The sequence below is a fragment of the Camelus ferus genome, chromosome 9, assembly GCF_009834535.1.
Source record: "Camelus ferus isolate YT-003-E chromosome 9, BCGSAC_Cfer_1.0, whole genome shotgun sequence".
Lineage (NCBI taxonomy): Eukaryota > Metazoa > Chordata > Mammalia > Artiodactyla > Camelidae > Camelus > Camelus ferus.
The window spans coordinates 36,979,094-36,995,151 of NC_045704.1; the positions used below are offsets into that span (position 1 = coordinate 36,979,094).

At 40.2% G+C, this 16,058-nt stretch overlaps 1 protein-coding gene across 2 annotated transcripts in view; it reads left to right on the forward strand.

Annotated features, from left to right (window-relative positions):
- The window catches only part of CCDC113 (coiled-coil domain containing 113), a 20,495-nt gene continuing 4,437 nt past the window's right edge, over positions 1-16,058 (forward strand). Inside the window, exons 1-8 of one of the 2 annotated variants that reach the window (XM_032486437.1) lie at positions 1-194; positions 2,284-2,410; positions 3,491-3,652; positions 4,841-4,996; positions 5,787-5,867; positions 8,226-8,381; positions 9,268-9,375; positions 11,099-11,385. In XM_032486437.1, coding sequence (XP_032342328.1) covers positions 94-194; positions 2,284-2,410; positions 3,491-3,652; positions 4,841-4,996; positions 5,787-5,867; positions 8,226-8,381; positions 9,268-9,375; positions 11,099-11,209 — 1,002 coding nt within the window. In that variant the 5' untranslated portion in view covers positions 1-93 and the 3' untranslated portion in view covers positions 11,210-11,385. Of the gene's footprint in view, positions 195-2,283; positions 2,411-3,490; positions 3,653-4,840; positions 4,997-5,786; positions 5,868-8,225; positions 8,382-9,267; positions 9,376-11,098; positions 11,386-16,058 lie in introns of those variants that run through there. The other variant, XM_006179748.2, reaches the window with a different exon arrangement.

The window sequence follows — 16,058 nt, forward strand, 5'->3', positions numbered from 1 at the left end:
CGCACCGCTAGGACGCAGTGCGAGTGACGCGCGGTCTCTAGCACCCCGCGCTCTTAGCCACCCTCGGCACTGGCAAGGGTAGCTTCGGCAGTGATGACAGATGAGGACTCTGACACCCCTGTCGCCGAGGCGCAAGCCCAGGAGGAGAATGAGATGCCTATTATGCAACTGTGCGGGCTGGTGGAAGAGCTCAGGTACCCGCCGGCCGGCCTCTGAGGGCCGCCCCTCCTCAGCGTGTGGGCTGGGAGCTCGGTCCAGTGCGGAGATGACCCGAGTCCGTATTGAACCTTGAGGAAACTGAGGCCCCCAAAGTGAGGAGAGAACTTAGCTTTGCTGTTTATTTCTGTCTCCACAGCTGCTGAGCTAACAAGGCTTGGAAAGTCCAGAGGGTAATTGGTGAAGCCAGAGCTTCATCCTGGGTCTGGTGCCACACTGTGTGTTTACATGCTGTTCTACTGTGTGGCGGCAGGTTGGACCAAGTGACCTCTAAGCCCCTTTCTGATGCTAAGATTCTATGATAAAATTAATGTGGCAGCAGATAAAAAGGAGGCTATTAAAATTTTTTTAGTATGAGGCAACTTATACCTGAACCAGAGTATAAACGTGGAGATGGACAGCAATGGACTGGCCCAATATTCTGTATTTTTAGCTGTCCGTTTTATATCTACTATAGCAAGTACATTGGATGTCAGGATTCCGTGAGGTAGTTGAGGTTAGTTGTACAATTTACTGGTCTCACACAGAATATCCTGACTCAAGCAGCTGAATAGATGTTACTTCAGTATGTTTATAAATAGGTCAGAACGGAGGCGTTATTACTAATAGCTACAATCTTTTGAGTGCTTATTATGTGCCAATTATTTTGCATATATGACTTTATATAATGGCACAGTAATCCTAGGAAGTGGATGAGGAAGCAGACACAGAAGTTAAGTCACTTTCTTAAGGTCACACAGCTAGACACTGTTTAGTGCTAGGGTTGTGACTCAGGTGCAAGACTCCACAGCCTACATTGGGAACATGACATACGCTGAAAAAGAAAGATGCTTCAATTTATTGGGCTTTCTGTTGAGTCTTTTCCACTAATCTTAAAATTCAGCCAAATAGGAATTAGCTCAATAGTATACAAAAATATCAAAGCTGTTCACTCTCTCTTATATACGTATATGTACATATTTGTGTACTATACACACTGTTATATAATGTGTGTGTTATGTAAGTTAAGAAGTTAAAAGGGTAATAATCTTGGCATATACAGGATAAACCACGTTTGTCATCTCTAGTTGTTTAAAACCCATCTACTCAAAGCTCTTCTACCATTTGTAGTAAACTTCTACTTCATCCATGGGGTGCTGGAAATAAAAGAGCTGAGAAATAAAACAAAAGGAAAATATGAAGATTGTGGATGTGCGTAACTTCAAGAATGTAGTAATTTAGAAAAAAAAGTAATAATTCAGAAGGAATTTCACAAGTGGGTTAGGAGATACTGGAAGATGAAACTTGTAGCAATTTTCAATATACAGGCATATCTCCTTGTACTTTGCTTTATTGCACTTTGTAGATACTACATTTTTTTTTAAACAAATTGAAGGTTTGTGGCATCCCTGTATCAAGCAAGTCTGGTGGTGCTAATTTTTCCAACAGCGTTTGCTCACTTTGAGTCTCTGACACATTTTGATAATTCTTGCAAGATTTCAAACTTTTTCATTCTTATGTTTGTTATGATGATTTCTGATCAGTAATATTTGATGTTACTATTGCAAAAAGATTATGCTCCCTGAAAGCTCAGACGTTTGTTAGCATTTTTTAGCAATAAAGTATTTTTAAATTAAAGTATGTACTCTTTTTAGACCTAATGCTGTTGCACACTTAGTAGAATACTATATAATATAAACATCACTTTACATGCACTGGGAAACCAAAAAATTTATGCGACGCACTTTATTGAGATATTTGCTTTGTTGCAGTGGTCTGGAACTGAACCTGCAATATCCCCAAGGTATGCTGTAATCCCAGTGCTCAAAATTTTGTGGCTCATTAGATGTATTTACAAAATATATCAAATACTTAAATAGCATTTACTGTGCCAAAGTCTTTGCATTCCTTATTGCCACCCTAAAAGATAAGTGTTATTATTCCCATTTTACAGATGAGGAAAACTGAGGCTCTAAGAGGTTAAGTATCTTGCAGAAGGTCATACAAAACTAGTAAATGTTAAATACTAGTTATTAGGGGTTTTAATTCCTATTGGTGGAACTTACTCAGGCACCTCCTGTCTTGTAGCTATGGAAACTCGGCTCTCAAAACTGAGGTAGAGATGTTTGAGAAATATTACAATAAACTGGAGCCCAGGGACCTGCGACCTCCACGATTATCAGAAGTTATATTATCAGGAGCAGAAATAGCACAGGTACACAAGGGAGATCTAATAATTCTTCTATTCTGTTTGTCCCTTTAGATGAAAATGGTGTTTGTTATCCGCCTTTGGTGTGTCCTCTTTGGCCAAGTGGCATATGACTTCCTCTCTGCTCTGCTTCTGATTCTTCCTTCCTCTGCAAAGATTCTCTTTCAAATGAGTGTAAAGGGAATCAGGTTCCACTCACAGTGGATTGACTCTCCCAGAATATCTTTGTTTGAAATAATCCCCTTAAATTGGGGGACCTAAATGTTTACAAGGCCTGGCCTGCCACATATAGGAGTGAAGATAGGCCTGGTGAGGGCACTGGAGAGTTCCTCCCTCATCAGAAAGGGCCAGCCAGGCAGCCTGGTGTTGCCAGAGCAGCTGATTTTTCAAGAGAAGCTGAAAATCTGGATAGTTTTAGTGGAATCTTCTAATTTTCAAATGTGGGTAATTAACTTTTAGTTTTTTTTTTAATGGAGGTATCAGGGATTGAACCTAGGACCTCGTGCATGCTAATCATGCACACTACCATTGAACTCTACCCTACCCACCTTAATTTTTTTTTAATTTAAAACTGTGTGGGTCTATCTTTTGAGGACTAAACACCCATCTTCAGGTCCACACATTCCCTGGGCCACCTGCTTATGACCTTTGGCTTCAGCACATAGGAAATCTAAAATTTTTGTCCGTTTGTTTATTTTTTTTCTGAACAGCATGCCCCCAGATGCAATTTCTCTTATATATTCAATTCAGGAAGCACTGAGCTCTAGGCTTTCCCAGACACTGACTTGAATGCTAGCCTATAGCAGGTTCATAATTCTCCCACCCTCAAGACACTTCCCGTTATTTATTTTCAGTTTACTGTCTAGCATACGCCTTTGAAGTATTTGGCACAGGGCCTTGGGTTGACTTGTGAAATGAACATCGCCTCAGGCCCAGTATCCAGAATCCTTTCACATTGAGTTTGTTCTTTCTGGCTGTCATTCAGAGTGATTTCTAGCAGGCCTGAGTGGTCATTTTGATGCCCACCTTAGGCGGCTTTATTACCATGTTCTACTTGACAATGGCTTTGTTTTTCTTGTGTTACAGTTACGAGGCAGAGGTCGATCCAAATCCCGCTTAGGTATGGAACGTGTGACAGGCCTCAGTGTGGACCAAAAACTTGAGCTTGTGCAAAAGGAGCTGGAAGACACAAAAGATGAAATCAGACACATGAGGGCAAATGCCGAACGGGACCTGCAGCATCACGAGGTACACCTTTCTATAGGCCATCCTTCCTGGGCTCCCCACTTCTGCCTCAGCAAGAAGTGCCTGTGGTATGTTCACGTGATTGTCGGTAACTTGAAAGAAACACAATTAGGATAAGATAAACTGAAGGCCTCCCTTTAAGGAACTTAACCACCTGCCTGAGGTATTTGTTATCACAAATAACAAAATTTAAACTTTTTAAAATGAAGCATTTCAAAATACACAAATGCAGAGAATTTAGCACAGTAAACCCTTATGTGCTCAACACCCACACAACAGTTATCAACATATGGCCACTCCTGGTTCCTCCATATCCCTACCAACTTCCCCCTCATAATTGGCCACTGAGCTATTATGAAGTGAATCTTAAACATATCATTTATCTGTAGATGTTTCAATGTATGTCTCTTAAGATATGGGTTTTTTAACAAAAACCCATAATAATAAAAACCATAAATGCCATTAAAATTTATAATAATTCCTTAATAATACAAGGGGCTTGAAGTTTAAGTCAGTGAGTTAAGTGAAAAATCTCTTGTCACCCTCTACATGCAGCACACGTGACCATGGTCCGTGTCTTGTTGAAGACCAGCACGGTCAGTGTTCCTCCTGAAAAAGAACATCACTCTTAGTTTGGTGGTCCATGGGGTGAAGTTGTTGACTTGCATTTGAGAGCCATGTTGTATGAAAAATAGCTATTGCTGTTCTGTTCCTAAATTTTTCTATTTACAAATGGGGTACACACAGAATCACATCTTTTTTCAAATTACAGAAGTATATAGTAAGAGCTTTTTTGCCCCCCTACTAATCCATCTTTCCAGACATGACTGTGGTTAATGTTTTCATGTATATCTTTCTAGGTATTTTTATGTATTACATTAATGTTATAATTTTTAATGGATAAGTAATATTTCAGACACGGAAATACATATTTCTAGAGATACCCAAGGCCCTGTTTTTGTTTGTTCTCCCCCTTTATATAGATACTTTATACAGAACTTTTTTTGAGGCATACTTTTTAATAATAACATTCATATTGTCCAATTTGTACCTTACTGGTATCTTTCTAAGACTGAGAAGAAGCATTACATATTGGGGCACAAAAAGGCCTGAGAAGTTAGGGCTCCTTAGAGGGCTACATCCTTGAGAATTTTTGTAAACTGCATTCGCTCTTTGTGCTGACTCCCCCAGGCTATCATCGAGGAAGCTGAAATTCGATGGGCTGAAGTTCAGAAGGCAGTGCATGATTTTGAGAAAGACATTCTAAAGACCATATCCAAGAAGAAAGGGAGTATTTTAGCCACTCAGAAAGTGATGAAGTACATTGAGGACATGAACCGCCGGAGGGTGAGTTGGCAGGCGGTTAGAGCTTAGAAAGGGGCGTAGATTCAGACTGACGATACAAAAGTCATCCACGTGCGGCAGCCCCACCCCATTTGGTCCACCATAAATATTGCCCACATCTGCAGATTTTTTTGCACCCCCTAAAGTCTGTGTGTCTTAAAATGCAAGCTTATCAAGGCTAAAATCAATCAGGCAGATTGAAAGTTCATAGTATCTCAGATGGGCTTCTCTTTTATTTTGCTATTTGTTTCAAGATATGATGTGTTATCTTGAGAAAGGTGTGAGCCTGTCTAATGAGTGACTGTGTGGAGTGGGACAAGTAAATCTTAACCTCTTTGAGTTCCATTATTATAAGAATGAGACATAAAATGCTCCTTTACTTCCAAAGATTTTTGTAGTTTATCAGGCTTCAGATCCTGGAGATAGGTAAGATTACTTACTGTAATATGTTATAAGTTATAAAAAGTTATGTAAATTACTAAGAGAATAATAGATCAAAGAATCATAAGATGATTTTGTCATAAAGGTCCCTAAAAATACCCAAATATATGCCCAAATTATCTTGAATTTAAAAGCAATAGGAAATTTGCATGGAGCAGACCCAGTTTCCTCTGCTTCTTGGTCATGGGTGAACTACCATAGCAATACCAGTTTGAGTAGACGTAAAAGACCTAAAAATAAGTGACTGAATGTTAGGGCTCAAGGTTTAGTTTTGCAGCCCCAAAACTACCAGCTTTTCAAACCAGCAGGGAAGAAGAAGAGAAATGGATTAAAATTTACTTTTATTTTTTAGGATAGTATGAAAGATAAATTACGTTTGAAAAATGTTTCTCTCAAAGTTCAGAAGAAAAAGATGCTTTCACAATTGAGACAGGTATGTGTCTTTTTCTTCCTTTTTTTTTTGTTTTGTTTTGTTTTGTTTTGTTTTTAAGGTAACTGTGGTAGGTAGAACCACATTCTCCCAAAAGTGTTCATGTCCTAATTCCTGTGACTGTATTACTTCAGCAGAAAAAGGATTTTGCAGATGTGATTAAGTCAACTATCTGGCGAGATGGGGGAGATTATCTTGGATGATCTGAGTGGGTCCAATGTAATCACAAGAGGGAGGCAGGAGAGTGAGAGTCAGAGAAGATGAGATGAGAGTGATGCTCTTTTAAGAGAGAGGAAGGGATCATGAACAAAGGATGCAGGCTGCCTCTGGAGGCTGGCAATGGCAGGGAAACAGATTCTCCTCTAGAGCCTCTGGAAGGAGCACAGACCTGCTCACACCTTGATTTTAGTCCAAAGAATCATTTTCAGACTTCTGACCTCATGAGCTGTAAGATAATACACTTATGTTGTTTTAAGCCCCTGAGTTTGTGGTAATTTGTTACAGCAGCGATAGGAAACCAATACCGTTTCTATGCTGGCAAATCTGTAGCTGGAGTTAGCTTGAATTTAAAAGGCCCTCATGACATCCTCGTTGACCCTTTTGGAGAATGTGGCTAGGTGGCACAGCCAATAGTGTGCTTTAATTAGTCTTTGAACAGCTGACCCTAAAGCTTCCTGATTAAAGGCAGTAAGGCAGACGTGGTACAAGGCCTCTAGGATGTGATTACATAGCTCCATCCTCTCCTAGCTCAGTATTTTTATTATTATCTCAAAGATGGGGACCGATGGCATGTGCATCAGAGGTGGTCACTGACAGTGACACAGAGTTGGGGAGAATTAACATGCCTAGGGACTATTGCTTGATTGACTTGGGATCCCAACTGACTCAACAGGCCAGGGAGGCTCTAACAACACGAAGTGACTAAGGACAAATGTAAGATCCTCCACTTTGAGCCCCTGAATATTTGCACAGGTACTGCGTGTCTTAGTCGTAGAGGACCTGATGAAGTCAGCTCAGCTGGAGGCGGTGCCGCGGCCTAGGCTACACTCAGAGAACCACGGGGCCCCTGAGAAAGGGGTGGTCTTGCTGCACTCTGCTGAGTAGCCCCACCCAGAGCACTGTGTCCCAGGGAGAGCTCCATGCTTGAAAGAATCTGCAAACTGGAGTCCACGTAGGAGAGGGACCTGGAGAGCAAGGGGAGCAGAAAAGCACGTCAGATGACCCAGGACTGACAGGGCCACAGAGAGAGGGCTGCTGAAGGCCGTGGCTTCTGTCTCCAAGTGCACTGGCCACTGGGGGAAGAGAATACACTGCTTGGGAGGCCCCCAGGGTGGACCTACGGCCAGAGTGGAAGGTCAGTGAAGGAGATTTAAGTTCAGTGTAAGAAAGATCATGGCCCCAGCAGAACTGCCTCCTGAGACTAAATTCCTGGTTCTCGAGCTTCATGAAAACTCAGGCATCCTGAAGTATGAGAAGGGGAGCAGATGGATGACCTTTAACCTAAAAGCCATTGCTACACAGAAATGACACTGATGTGGTCCTGCCCTCGTGAGCTCACAGACTAGCGGGGAGTGGCGATGGTGACAAAAGGCATGGATACGTAACTGCTATACCAAGGCATAGCAACAAGGACCTGAAGGTCCAGCTTCCAGGGGCTGAGCGGAGGGAGGGATTACCCTCTGGTGTTGAAGGTGGGTCGGGAACATTTGAGCTGGAGGATGAGTCAAATTAGGGCTGAAGGAAATTGTTGTGTTGTTTTGGAGCAAAGGGAGGAAGATGCTTCCAAGGAGGTGAGTAGTGTGGGGGTGGGGAACAGTCCCAAGTTTGGCGCTTGCCTACCACAAATATAAGATGGCATAGACCTAGTGGGGCAGGAATGCGGTAATATACCTGTGGTGCAGAAATGTCAAGTGATCAAAGGAAGGGAATGTATGGGCTGCTTGTCCTGGTTTTTCCAGGTTAAAAACAACTTTTAAATGGCCTGCTTTCTTCACAGCCCTGTTTAGGCACTACCTCCTGGGGGAAGCCTCCCCTGACCCAGCCTTCCATTCTCCCCTGGTCTGGCTGAGGGGCTTCTGTTCACCCTCTGCCCCGTGTGTCCCACTGCAGCATGCTGTGACCTGTCTGTGAACTGTCATTGAGTATGTGCTCCTTGAGGCAAGGGAGCATCGTATTTACTCAAATCTCTATCACTAGTGCCTAGTACCATGCCTGGCACCAAGCAGGTCCCCAGTCCACGTTTGATGAATGACTGAATGATAACAGGCTTCCAGAATCTCACCCAGAATTGCAAGGTGTGAGCCGTGCATTCAGAAGTCACAACCTCACGTCATTTCTTTCTTTTTTTTTTTTGACCTATAGAAGGAGGAGGTGGGCGAGGCCCTCCACGATGTTGATTTTCAGCAGCTGAAGATTGAGAATGCTCTGTTTTTAGAGATGATTGAAGCAAGGAATCAAGAACTGATCCAACTGAAGCTGGCATCCGGAAACACCCTGCAGATCCTGAATGCATACAAAGTAAGATCTGCACCAATGCCCAAGTCCCCAAGACTTCCCGTGCCCACCTTTCCGGCCACAGTGAGCTTCCAGTGCACTACCGTGGTTTCACTGACAGCTTAGATGTCCTTTACTCTCCTGTTGCTTTCTGATTTCTCCTGACAAAGCCACATCTTCTGAAACAGTCGAAATGTCCCCACACCCTGGCTGTGCGTTAGAACCACTCGAGGAGCTTTTTCTTTTTTTAAAGATAGGCACTTTAGTCCAACCCTGACCAACTGAATTAGTGGTGAGGGCCATGTATCTTTTTTTTTTAAACTTCCCAGAGAATTTTTATGCACAATGAGTTTTGAAAACTAACCACATTTAGGGCCCCGCTTAATTTAAGTGTGTAATGTGCTTAAAACCCTGCAAAGGAAATCATCTTAGCTATAAATCAGAAAACTACTAAATAATTCCACATCCACACAGAACCCTTTTGGAGAGAGTCACTATTAATAATTAAGCAGGGACTATAGGCATGAACATGGTCTGTCCCCAGCAGACCAGACTGTCTGGTCACCCTGCTAGCAACTATCTGATGCAGTGGTCAGCTCACTGGGACCCAGGTTTCCTGCCCGCTGGCTTGTGAGAGAGGTTCTGGGACTTTCCCAGAGTTTCTCTTGATAAGTGGTAGGTTGGGATTTGGGTCCCGGTGTGTCTGGCTACTTTGCAGGTGACCAGGGTCCTCTCCTCCCCTGCCACATAGGCACCAGGATTTTGAAAATCTAGGCAGCAGTGACAAGGGCAGGCCCACATTCCTGGACAGTCCTGCTATTCTCTTACTTAATAAAGAGCTGTCTGTCTATCCTTCCTGTTGTTCTGAGCAGCATCTTTGCTCAAAACTTGCTGTATTGTTCCATTTCAGAGCAAGCTACACCGAGCAATGGAAATGTCCATCAATCTGGACAAGGAGTTCTTGCTGAGAAATGAGTTACTCAAAAAAATTGAAAAAGAAACCCAACAAGTGGAGGAGGTAGGAGAGGGTAAAACATGCTGTTTCTGGTGTTTTTCTCCTATCTACAAGGGCTCGAGTCAGCATCCACCACTATCTAGGCCACCTTGGTTTTTGCCTAGAAAAGCCTAGATCATAAAAATCAAAATAGCTCTGGCCATCAAAGGAGAAGGTGGCACCTGGAGACTCACATTCCATGGTGTTGCATTTTACTACTCAGAATCTGGAGTCAAAAGTCATGAAATCATCTAGAAATCACTTAGAGTCCAAATAACCCTTGAGAATTCCTTAAGTGACCCATAAGGTACCAAATTCAAAGTGTTGTGTCTACAACCTCACAGAAAATGTATAATGCAGGTAATAATGTAACTAACTGATATGAAAAAAAGAACACATGCCAAATTATAGCGTTCTGTGTAAAGGAGAGAAAGCTCTTTAAGCATATAACTCTCAGTCGGTATAGCAGATGCTCGGCTGGCAGACCTGTGACCTCTGTCCTGAGCCTGCTCCAGGGCCTGTGGTCACCATGTGAAAACATGTGTAGTGGCATCTGAGCTCGCTGCATCCACATGGGGATGTAGCGCGCCCGTTATGTTGCTGAACACGTTGAGTTGAATTTCCGCAAATTAAATGTACCTAGGAGATGACTCAGAGGGGACTTTTGGGGGAGGTTGGGGGAAAATGAGTCCTGGACTGTAGTCAGAAAGCCTGGCATCAGGTTTCGTGTTGCCAGTCTCTAGCCTTGAACAAGCCTTTGAACTAGACAGAACCCCACATCTGTGACAAGGACATCACAGCCCTTGCCGTGGTGATCAGATAGGATGATGCTTCATCAGCCTCTGAAACCATGAGTTCAGTTATTAGTGTCGTTGTCTTGAATGAACCTGAAGTGTCCCCGGCAGCGGGTGTGGCCCAGACCTGCCTACAACGGCCCAAAAGCCACGGGATTACTGCATCTGACTCAGTTTTGCCGTGGCAGTGTACCCTTGATGGGGAACAAGTGCCCTCTGCAAAAAAGTTGGTCTCAGTACAGTGACAAAGTTGAAGCAAAAGTCTGTGTGCTCTCTCCATGCAGGATTCCTGGGGTACTTATTTGTTTGGCTTGATATTTATTAGATTACAAGTAAGACATGAAATCAATTTTTAAATGCCTGGCATTCACTGCTTAGTATATTATCATTTTCTTAAGTTTTTAAAAACAGCTCTGTTGGGATGATTCATATATCATATTCACCCATTTAAAGAGTACATTTTAATGATGTATAGTATATTCACAGAGTTGAATCAGCACAATAATTTCAGAACATTTTCACCACCCCAGAAAGAAACCTTGTACCTATTTGAAATCCTACATTTCACCTCACCTCACCCCCACCCTCCAGCCATAGATGACTACTAATCAGCTTTCTGTCTCTGTGGATTTGCCTTTTCTCAGCCTTTCGTATAAAAGGGATCATACAATATGGTCCTTTAACTTTAATATTTTTTAAGATTCATGTTGTAGCATGTGTGGGCACTTGTTTCTTTTTTATGGCTGAGTAATATTTCCTAATATGGATATATCATATTTTGTTTATCCATTCATCAGTTTGATGGATATTTGAGTTGTTTTCATTTTTTGGCTGTTATGAATAGTGCTGCTATGAACATTCACATACAAATTTTTGTGTGAATGGTTTATGTATTCTTTCCTCTTGGACATTGTGGCTTACGTATGTGGTACCTCTGTGTTTAACATTTACAGAAGCTGCCGAACTGGTTTGCAAAGTGGCTGCACCATTTTACATTCCAATTGTGTGAGGGTTCCAGTTTCTGTACATCTTCACCAGCACTTGTTATTTTTAGATTTTTTTAAATGCTGTCCTAGTGGGTATGAAGTGGTATTATTGTGGCTTTACTTTGAATTTCCTTAATGATTAAAGACATTGAACATCTTTTCATATGCTTATTGGCCACTTATCTGTCTTTTTGGGGAGAAATATCTATTCAAAGCCTTTGTCCAATTTTTAGTTGAGTTATTTATCCTTTTCAAGGGGGAGGTAATTAGTTTGTTTATTTATTTATTTTTTAACAGAGACACTGGGGATTGAACTCGTGTGCTCTCTACCACTTGAGCTATACCCCCCCTTATTTGTCTTTTTATCATTGAGTTTTAAGCATTTTTTATATATTCTGGATTCAGATCCCTTATCAGGTATATGACTTGCAAATATTTTCTCTCGTTCTTTGGGTTTTCTTTTCACTCTCTTGATGGTATTTTTGCAGCACAAAAGTTTTCATTTTGATGGAGTCCAGTTTATCTGTTTTTTCTTTTGCACTTGTGCTGTTGGTTTTATAGCTAAGAAACCACTACCTAACTCAATATCATGAAGATTTACTCCTATGTCTTCTTTTAAGAGTTTTATAGGTTTTAAATTTATGATTCATTGTGAGTTAACTTTGTAAATGGTGTTAAATGGTGTGAGGAAAGGGATCCAAAAACTGAAAGAAGAAAGAAGATGCAGTATGTTCATAACATTTGTTAAATTAAGCTTCCTATTTACTATTTGTGTGGTTCTCCCCATTTCTTTTGTGAATTTGAGTTACCATCTAGTGTTATTTTCTTACTCAAATATAGCTTCATTTCAGCTTGCCTCCTTTGTGCTGTTATTGTCAAATATGTTACATTTTTATATGTTATAGGTCCAATATAAAATAATATACATATTGTTTTATGAAATTGCTTTTTAAGTCAGTTAAGGGAAGGAAAATATGCATTTATACTGTCTTTTATAACTACCTACATAAGCACCTTCACTTGTGCTATTTGTTTTATCAGATTCAAGTTACTGTCTGCTGTCACGTGTTTTCAGCCAGAAGAATTTCTTGTAAGACAGGTCTGCTAGCAATAAATTCTCTTAGTTTTTGTTTATCTGAGAATGTCTTTATTTTTCCTTCATTTTTAAAAAATAAACTTTAAATTTTAGAACTGTTTTAGATTTACAGGAAAATTGCGAAGCTAGTACAGACAGCTCCCCAATACCTCATACCCAATTTCCCCTATTATTAGCTGCTTACATTAGTAGAATACATTTATTAAAATTAATGAACCTGTATTGATACGTTATTATTCAAATGTAACATAATGTATTTTATTCATATATCTTTAGTTTTTAACCTAATTTTTTTTCTTTTCCAGGACCCCATTCAGGGTAACACATTTAGTGTCATGTCTCCTTAGGTTCCTCTTGGCTGTGACAGCTTCTCAGACTTTGTTGTTGAGACCTTGACAGTTTTGTAGAGTGCCGGTCAGTTATTTTGTAGAATGTTCCTCAATTAGGATTTGTTTAATTTTTTTTTCCGTGATTACATGGGGTCACATGGTTTTGGGAGGAAGACTCCAGAAGTAAAGTGCCATTTTCATCACATTCTATCGGGGAGCTTCCTGTCAACATCACTTTTCACTGTCGATGTTAACCTTGCTCACCTGGCTGAGAGAGTGTTCCACAGGTTTCTCCACTGTTATTTTACCATTTTTCAGACTTACTCTTTGGAAGGAAGTTCCTGTGTGCAGCCCACAATTAACAAGTAGGGAGTTATAAGGTTTTGGAATTCTTCTGTATGGGAGATTTGTCAATTCTCCCCTATTTGTTTATTTTTTAAATTATTTATTTGTATCTGTATCAACTCATGAATGTTAATTTTATGTGTTGGGTTATAACCTAACACTATTTATTTTGTTGCTCCCATTGTTCCAGTTTGGTCATTGGGAGCTCTTTCAGTTGCCTCTGTGTTCCGTTGACATATCCCCATTTTCGTGGGTTCAGGGGTGTGTGTGTGTGTGTGTGTGTGTGTGTGTGTGTGTGTGTTTTGAGCACCTCTTTCTTTTCTGGAACTAGAAGATGTTCCAGGCTCTTCTTGTATATTTCCTGCCCAGTCCTAGAATCAGCCATTTCTTCCAGGCGTCCTGGGTCCTTTTATTTGAGATTAATACTGGAAACCAAGATCTGAGTGTGCTCATTGCTTTCTTTTCATTTTTTAAAGATAGTTTTGCTGGATGTAAGATTCTTGGTTGATTTTTTTTGTTTTCCTTTGAGCACTTAGAATATATCATGCCACTGCCTTCTGGCCTCCATTTTGTTTCTTATGAGAAGTCAGTTGTTAATCTTATTTGGCTTCCTTCATATGTGATGAATTATTTTCTCTTGCTGCTTTCAAAATTTTCTCTTTGCCTTGTCAGTCAGAATTTTGGGTATGATGTATCTGGGTGTGGATTTCTTTGCCCTAATCCTAGTTGGAGTTTGTTGAAGTTTATTTATGTATAGCTTAATATTTTTCATCATGTGTAGGATGTTTTCATGTTGGTGCACTTAGGGGTATTCCACATTTCTCTGAGACTTTTCTTTCTTTTTCCTCTGTGTTTTTCATATTGCATGATCTCATCAGTTTACCTTCAAGTTTACTGATTATTTCTTCTGTTTTGATCCCTTCTATGAATTAAAAAATTTTTTTAATTTACAATGTTGTGCTAGTTTCAGGTGTACAGAAAAGTGACTCAGATATATATATATATTTCAGATTCTTTACCATTATAGGTTATTACAAAATATTGAATATAGTTCCCTGAGCTATATAGTAGGTCCTTATTATTTATCTGTTTTATATATAGTAGTGTATATATGTTAATCCCAAACTCCTAATTTATCCCTCCCCTCCTTTTCCCTTTGGTAAGCATAATTTGTTTTCTATGTCTGTGAGTCTACTTCTGGTTTGTAAATAAATTCATTTGTATCATTTTTTTTAGATTCCCCATATAAGTGATATCATACGGTGTTTGTCTTTCTCTGACTTTCTTTACTTAGTATGATAACCTCTGGTCCATCCATGTTGCTGCAGATGGCATTATTTCATTCTTTTTTATGGCTGAGTAATATTCCATAGTATATATACACCACATCTTCTTTATCCATTCATCTGTGGATGGACTTTTAGGTCACTTCCATGTCTTGGCTATTGTAAATAGTGCTGCTATGAACATTGGGTACATGTATCTTTTTGAGTTATAGTTTTATCTGGATATATACCCTGAAGTGGGATTGCTGGATCATATGGTAAGTCTATTTTTAGTTTTTTAAGGAATCTCCAAACTGTTCTCCATAGTGGCTGCACCAGTTTACCTTCCCATCAACAGTGTAGGAGGGTTCCCTTTTCTCCACATCCTCCCAGCATTTATTATTTGTAGATTTTAATGATGACCATTCTGACTGGTGTGAGGTGATACCTCATTGTAGCTTTGATTTGCATTTCTCTATTAATGATTTTGAGCATCATTTCATGTGCCTGTTGGCCATCTGTATGTCTTCTTTGGAGAAATGCCTATTTAGGTCTTCTGCCTACTTTTTGATTGGGAGTTGTTTGTTTTTTTGGATATTAAGCTGTATGAGCTGTTTCTATATTTTGGAAATTAAGCCCATGTCAGTCACATCATTTGCAAATATTTTCTCCCATTCTATAGGTTGTCTTTTTGTTTTTCTTTGCTGTGTAAAAGCTTTTAAGTTTAATTAAGTCCCATCTGTTTCATTTTTGCTTTATTTCCATTACTCGAGGAGATGAATCAAAAAAAAAAATTACTACAATTTATGTCAAAGAGTGTTTATGTTTTCCTCTATGAGTTTTCTGGTATCCATCTAACATTTAGGTCTTTAATCCACTTGAATTTATTTTACAGTGTTAGAGAGTGTTCTAATTTCATTCTTTTACATTTAGCTGTCCAGTTTTCTCAGCACCACTTATTGAAGAGACTGGTTTTTTTTCTCCATTGTATATTCTTGCCTCCTTCATTGTAGATTCAGTAAAGTCTGTTTCTCCTGCTCTTAGTGGCTCCTGATGTGGCTCCCTGGATGGTACAGCCTTCATCATGGATACCATCTCCCTGACAACCAGAAGATGGTGGTTCAGCTGAGTTCTCTTTGACTCAATCTTTCAGCTAAACTTGTGGCTGATCTACCTCTATTGGTATCAGACCCAGCTATTAGCCTCCATTAATTGCTAGCTGATCACTCTATTGCTTTCAGCAACATCTTGAGATGTTAATTGCTGCACATCCTGATCTAATTAAAGTCAGGCCCTTTCACAGGGGCAAAGTATTGCCAGTCATTGAGGCTTGCTCCAATCCCATAAGACTCTTCTTAATTGTCTCTTTCTCTGGTTAAACATGTAGCTGACCTACCATCTTGCTTGTTGCTACTAATATGGAACTATGAGTGTCATCTTAATTGCACACCCTAAAGATCTCCATTGTTTTCCACAAAGTCCTTAGGCATGAACTCCCCACACTCTGTTCCAGATAAAGTCCATCTTCTTAGGCAGTATTCCAGAGCTCTCTATTTTATAGCCTCTCCCCTTGGGCAAAATTTCTGCACCATTGCACTGGATCTGGGAGTGGAAACAGTGGCTGCCTTTCCTGTAGTTTCACTCTTCTCTACAAGTGGGATGCTGGGTAGGGATTGCTGTCACTGGTCTCCTCAGAATATCTCTCATAGCTAGTATTCATTTTTTTAATGCTTTGGTTCTTGCTACTTTCTTATATTTTATCTTAGGTATTCTTTAATCATTATCTTCATAAGAGGGCCCACTGATGATTCTGGATACACTTTTAGGTCTCCCTGCAGTTGTAGATCATGCTAGACAGATAGTAGATATGCACTGAACACTTCTTGACAAAT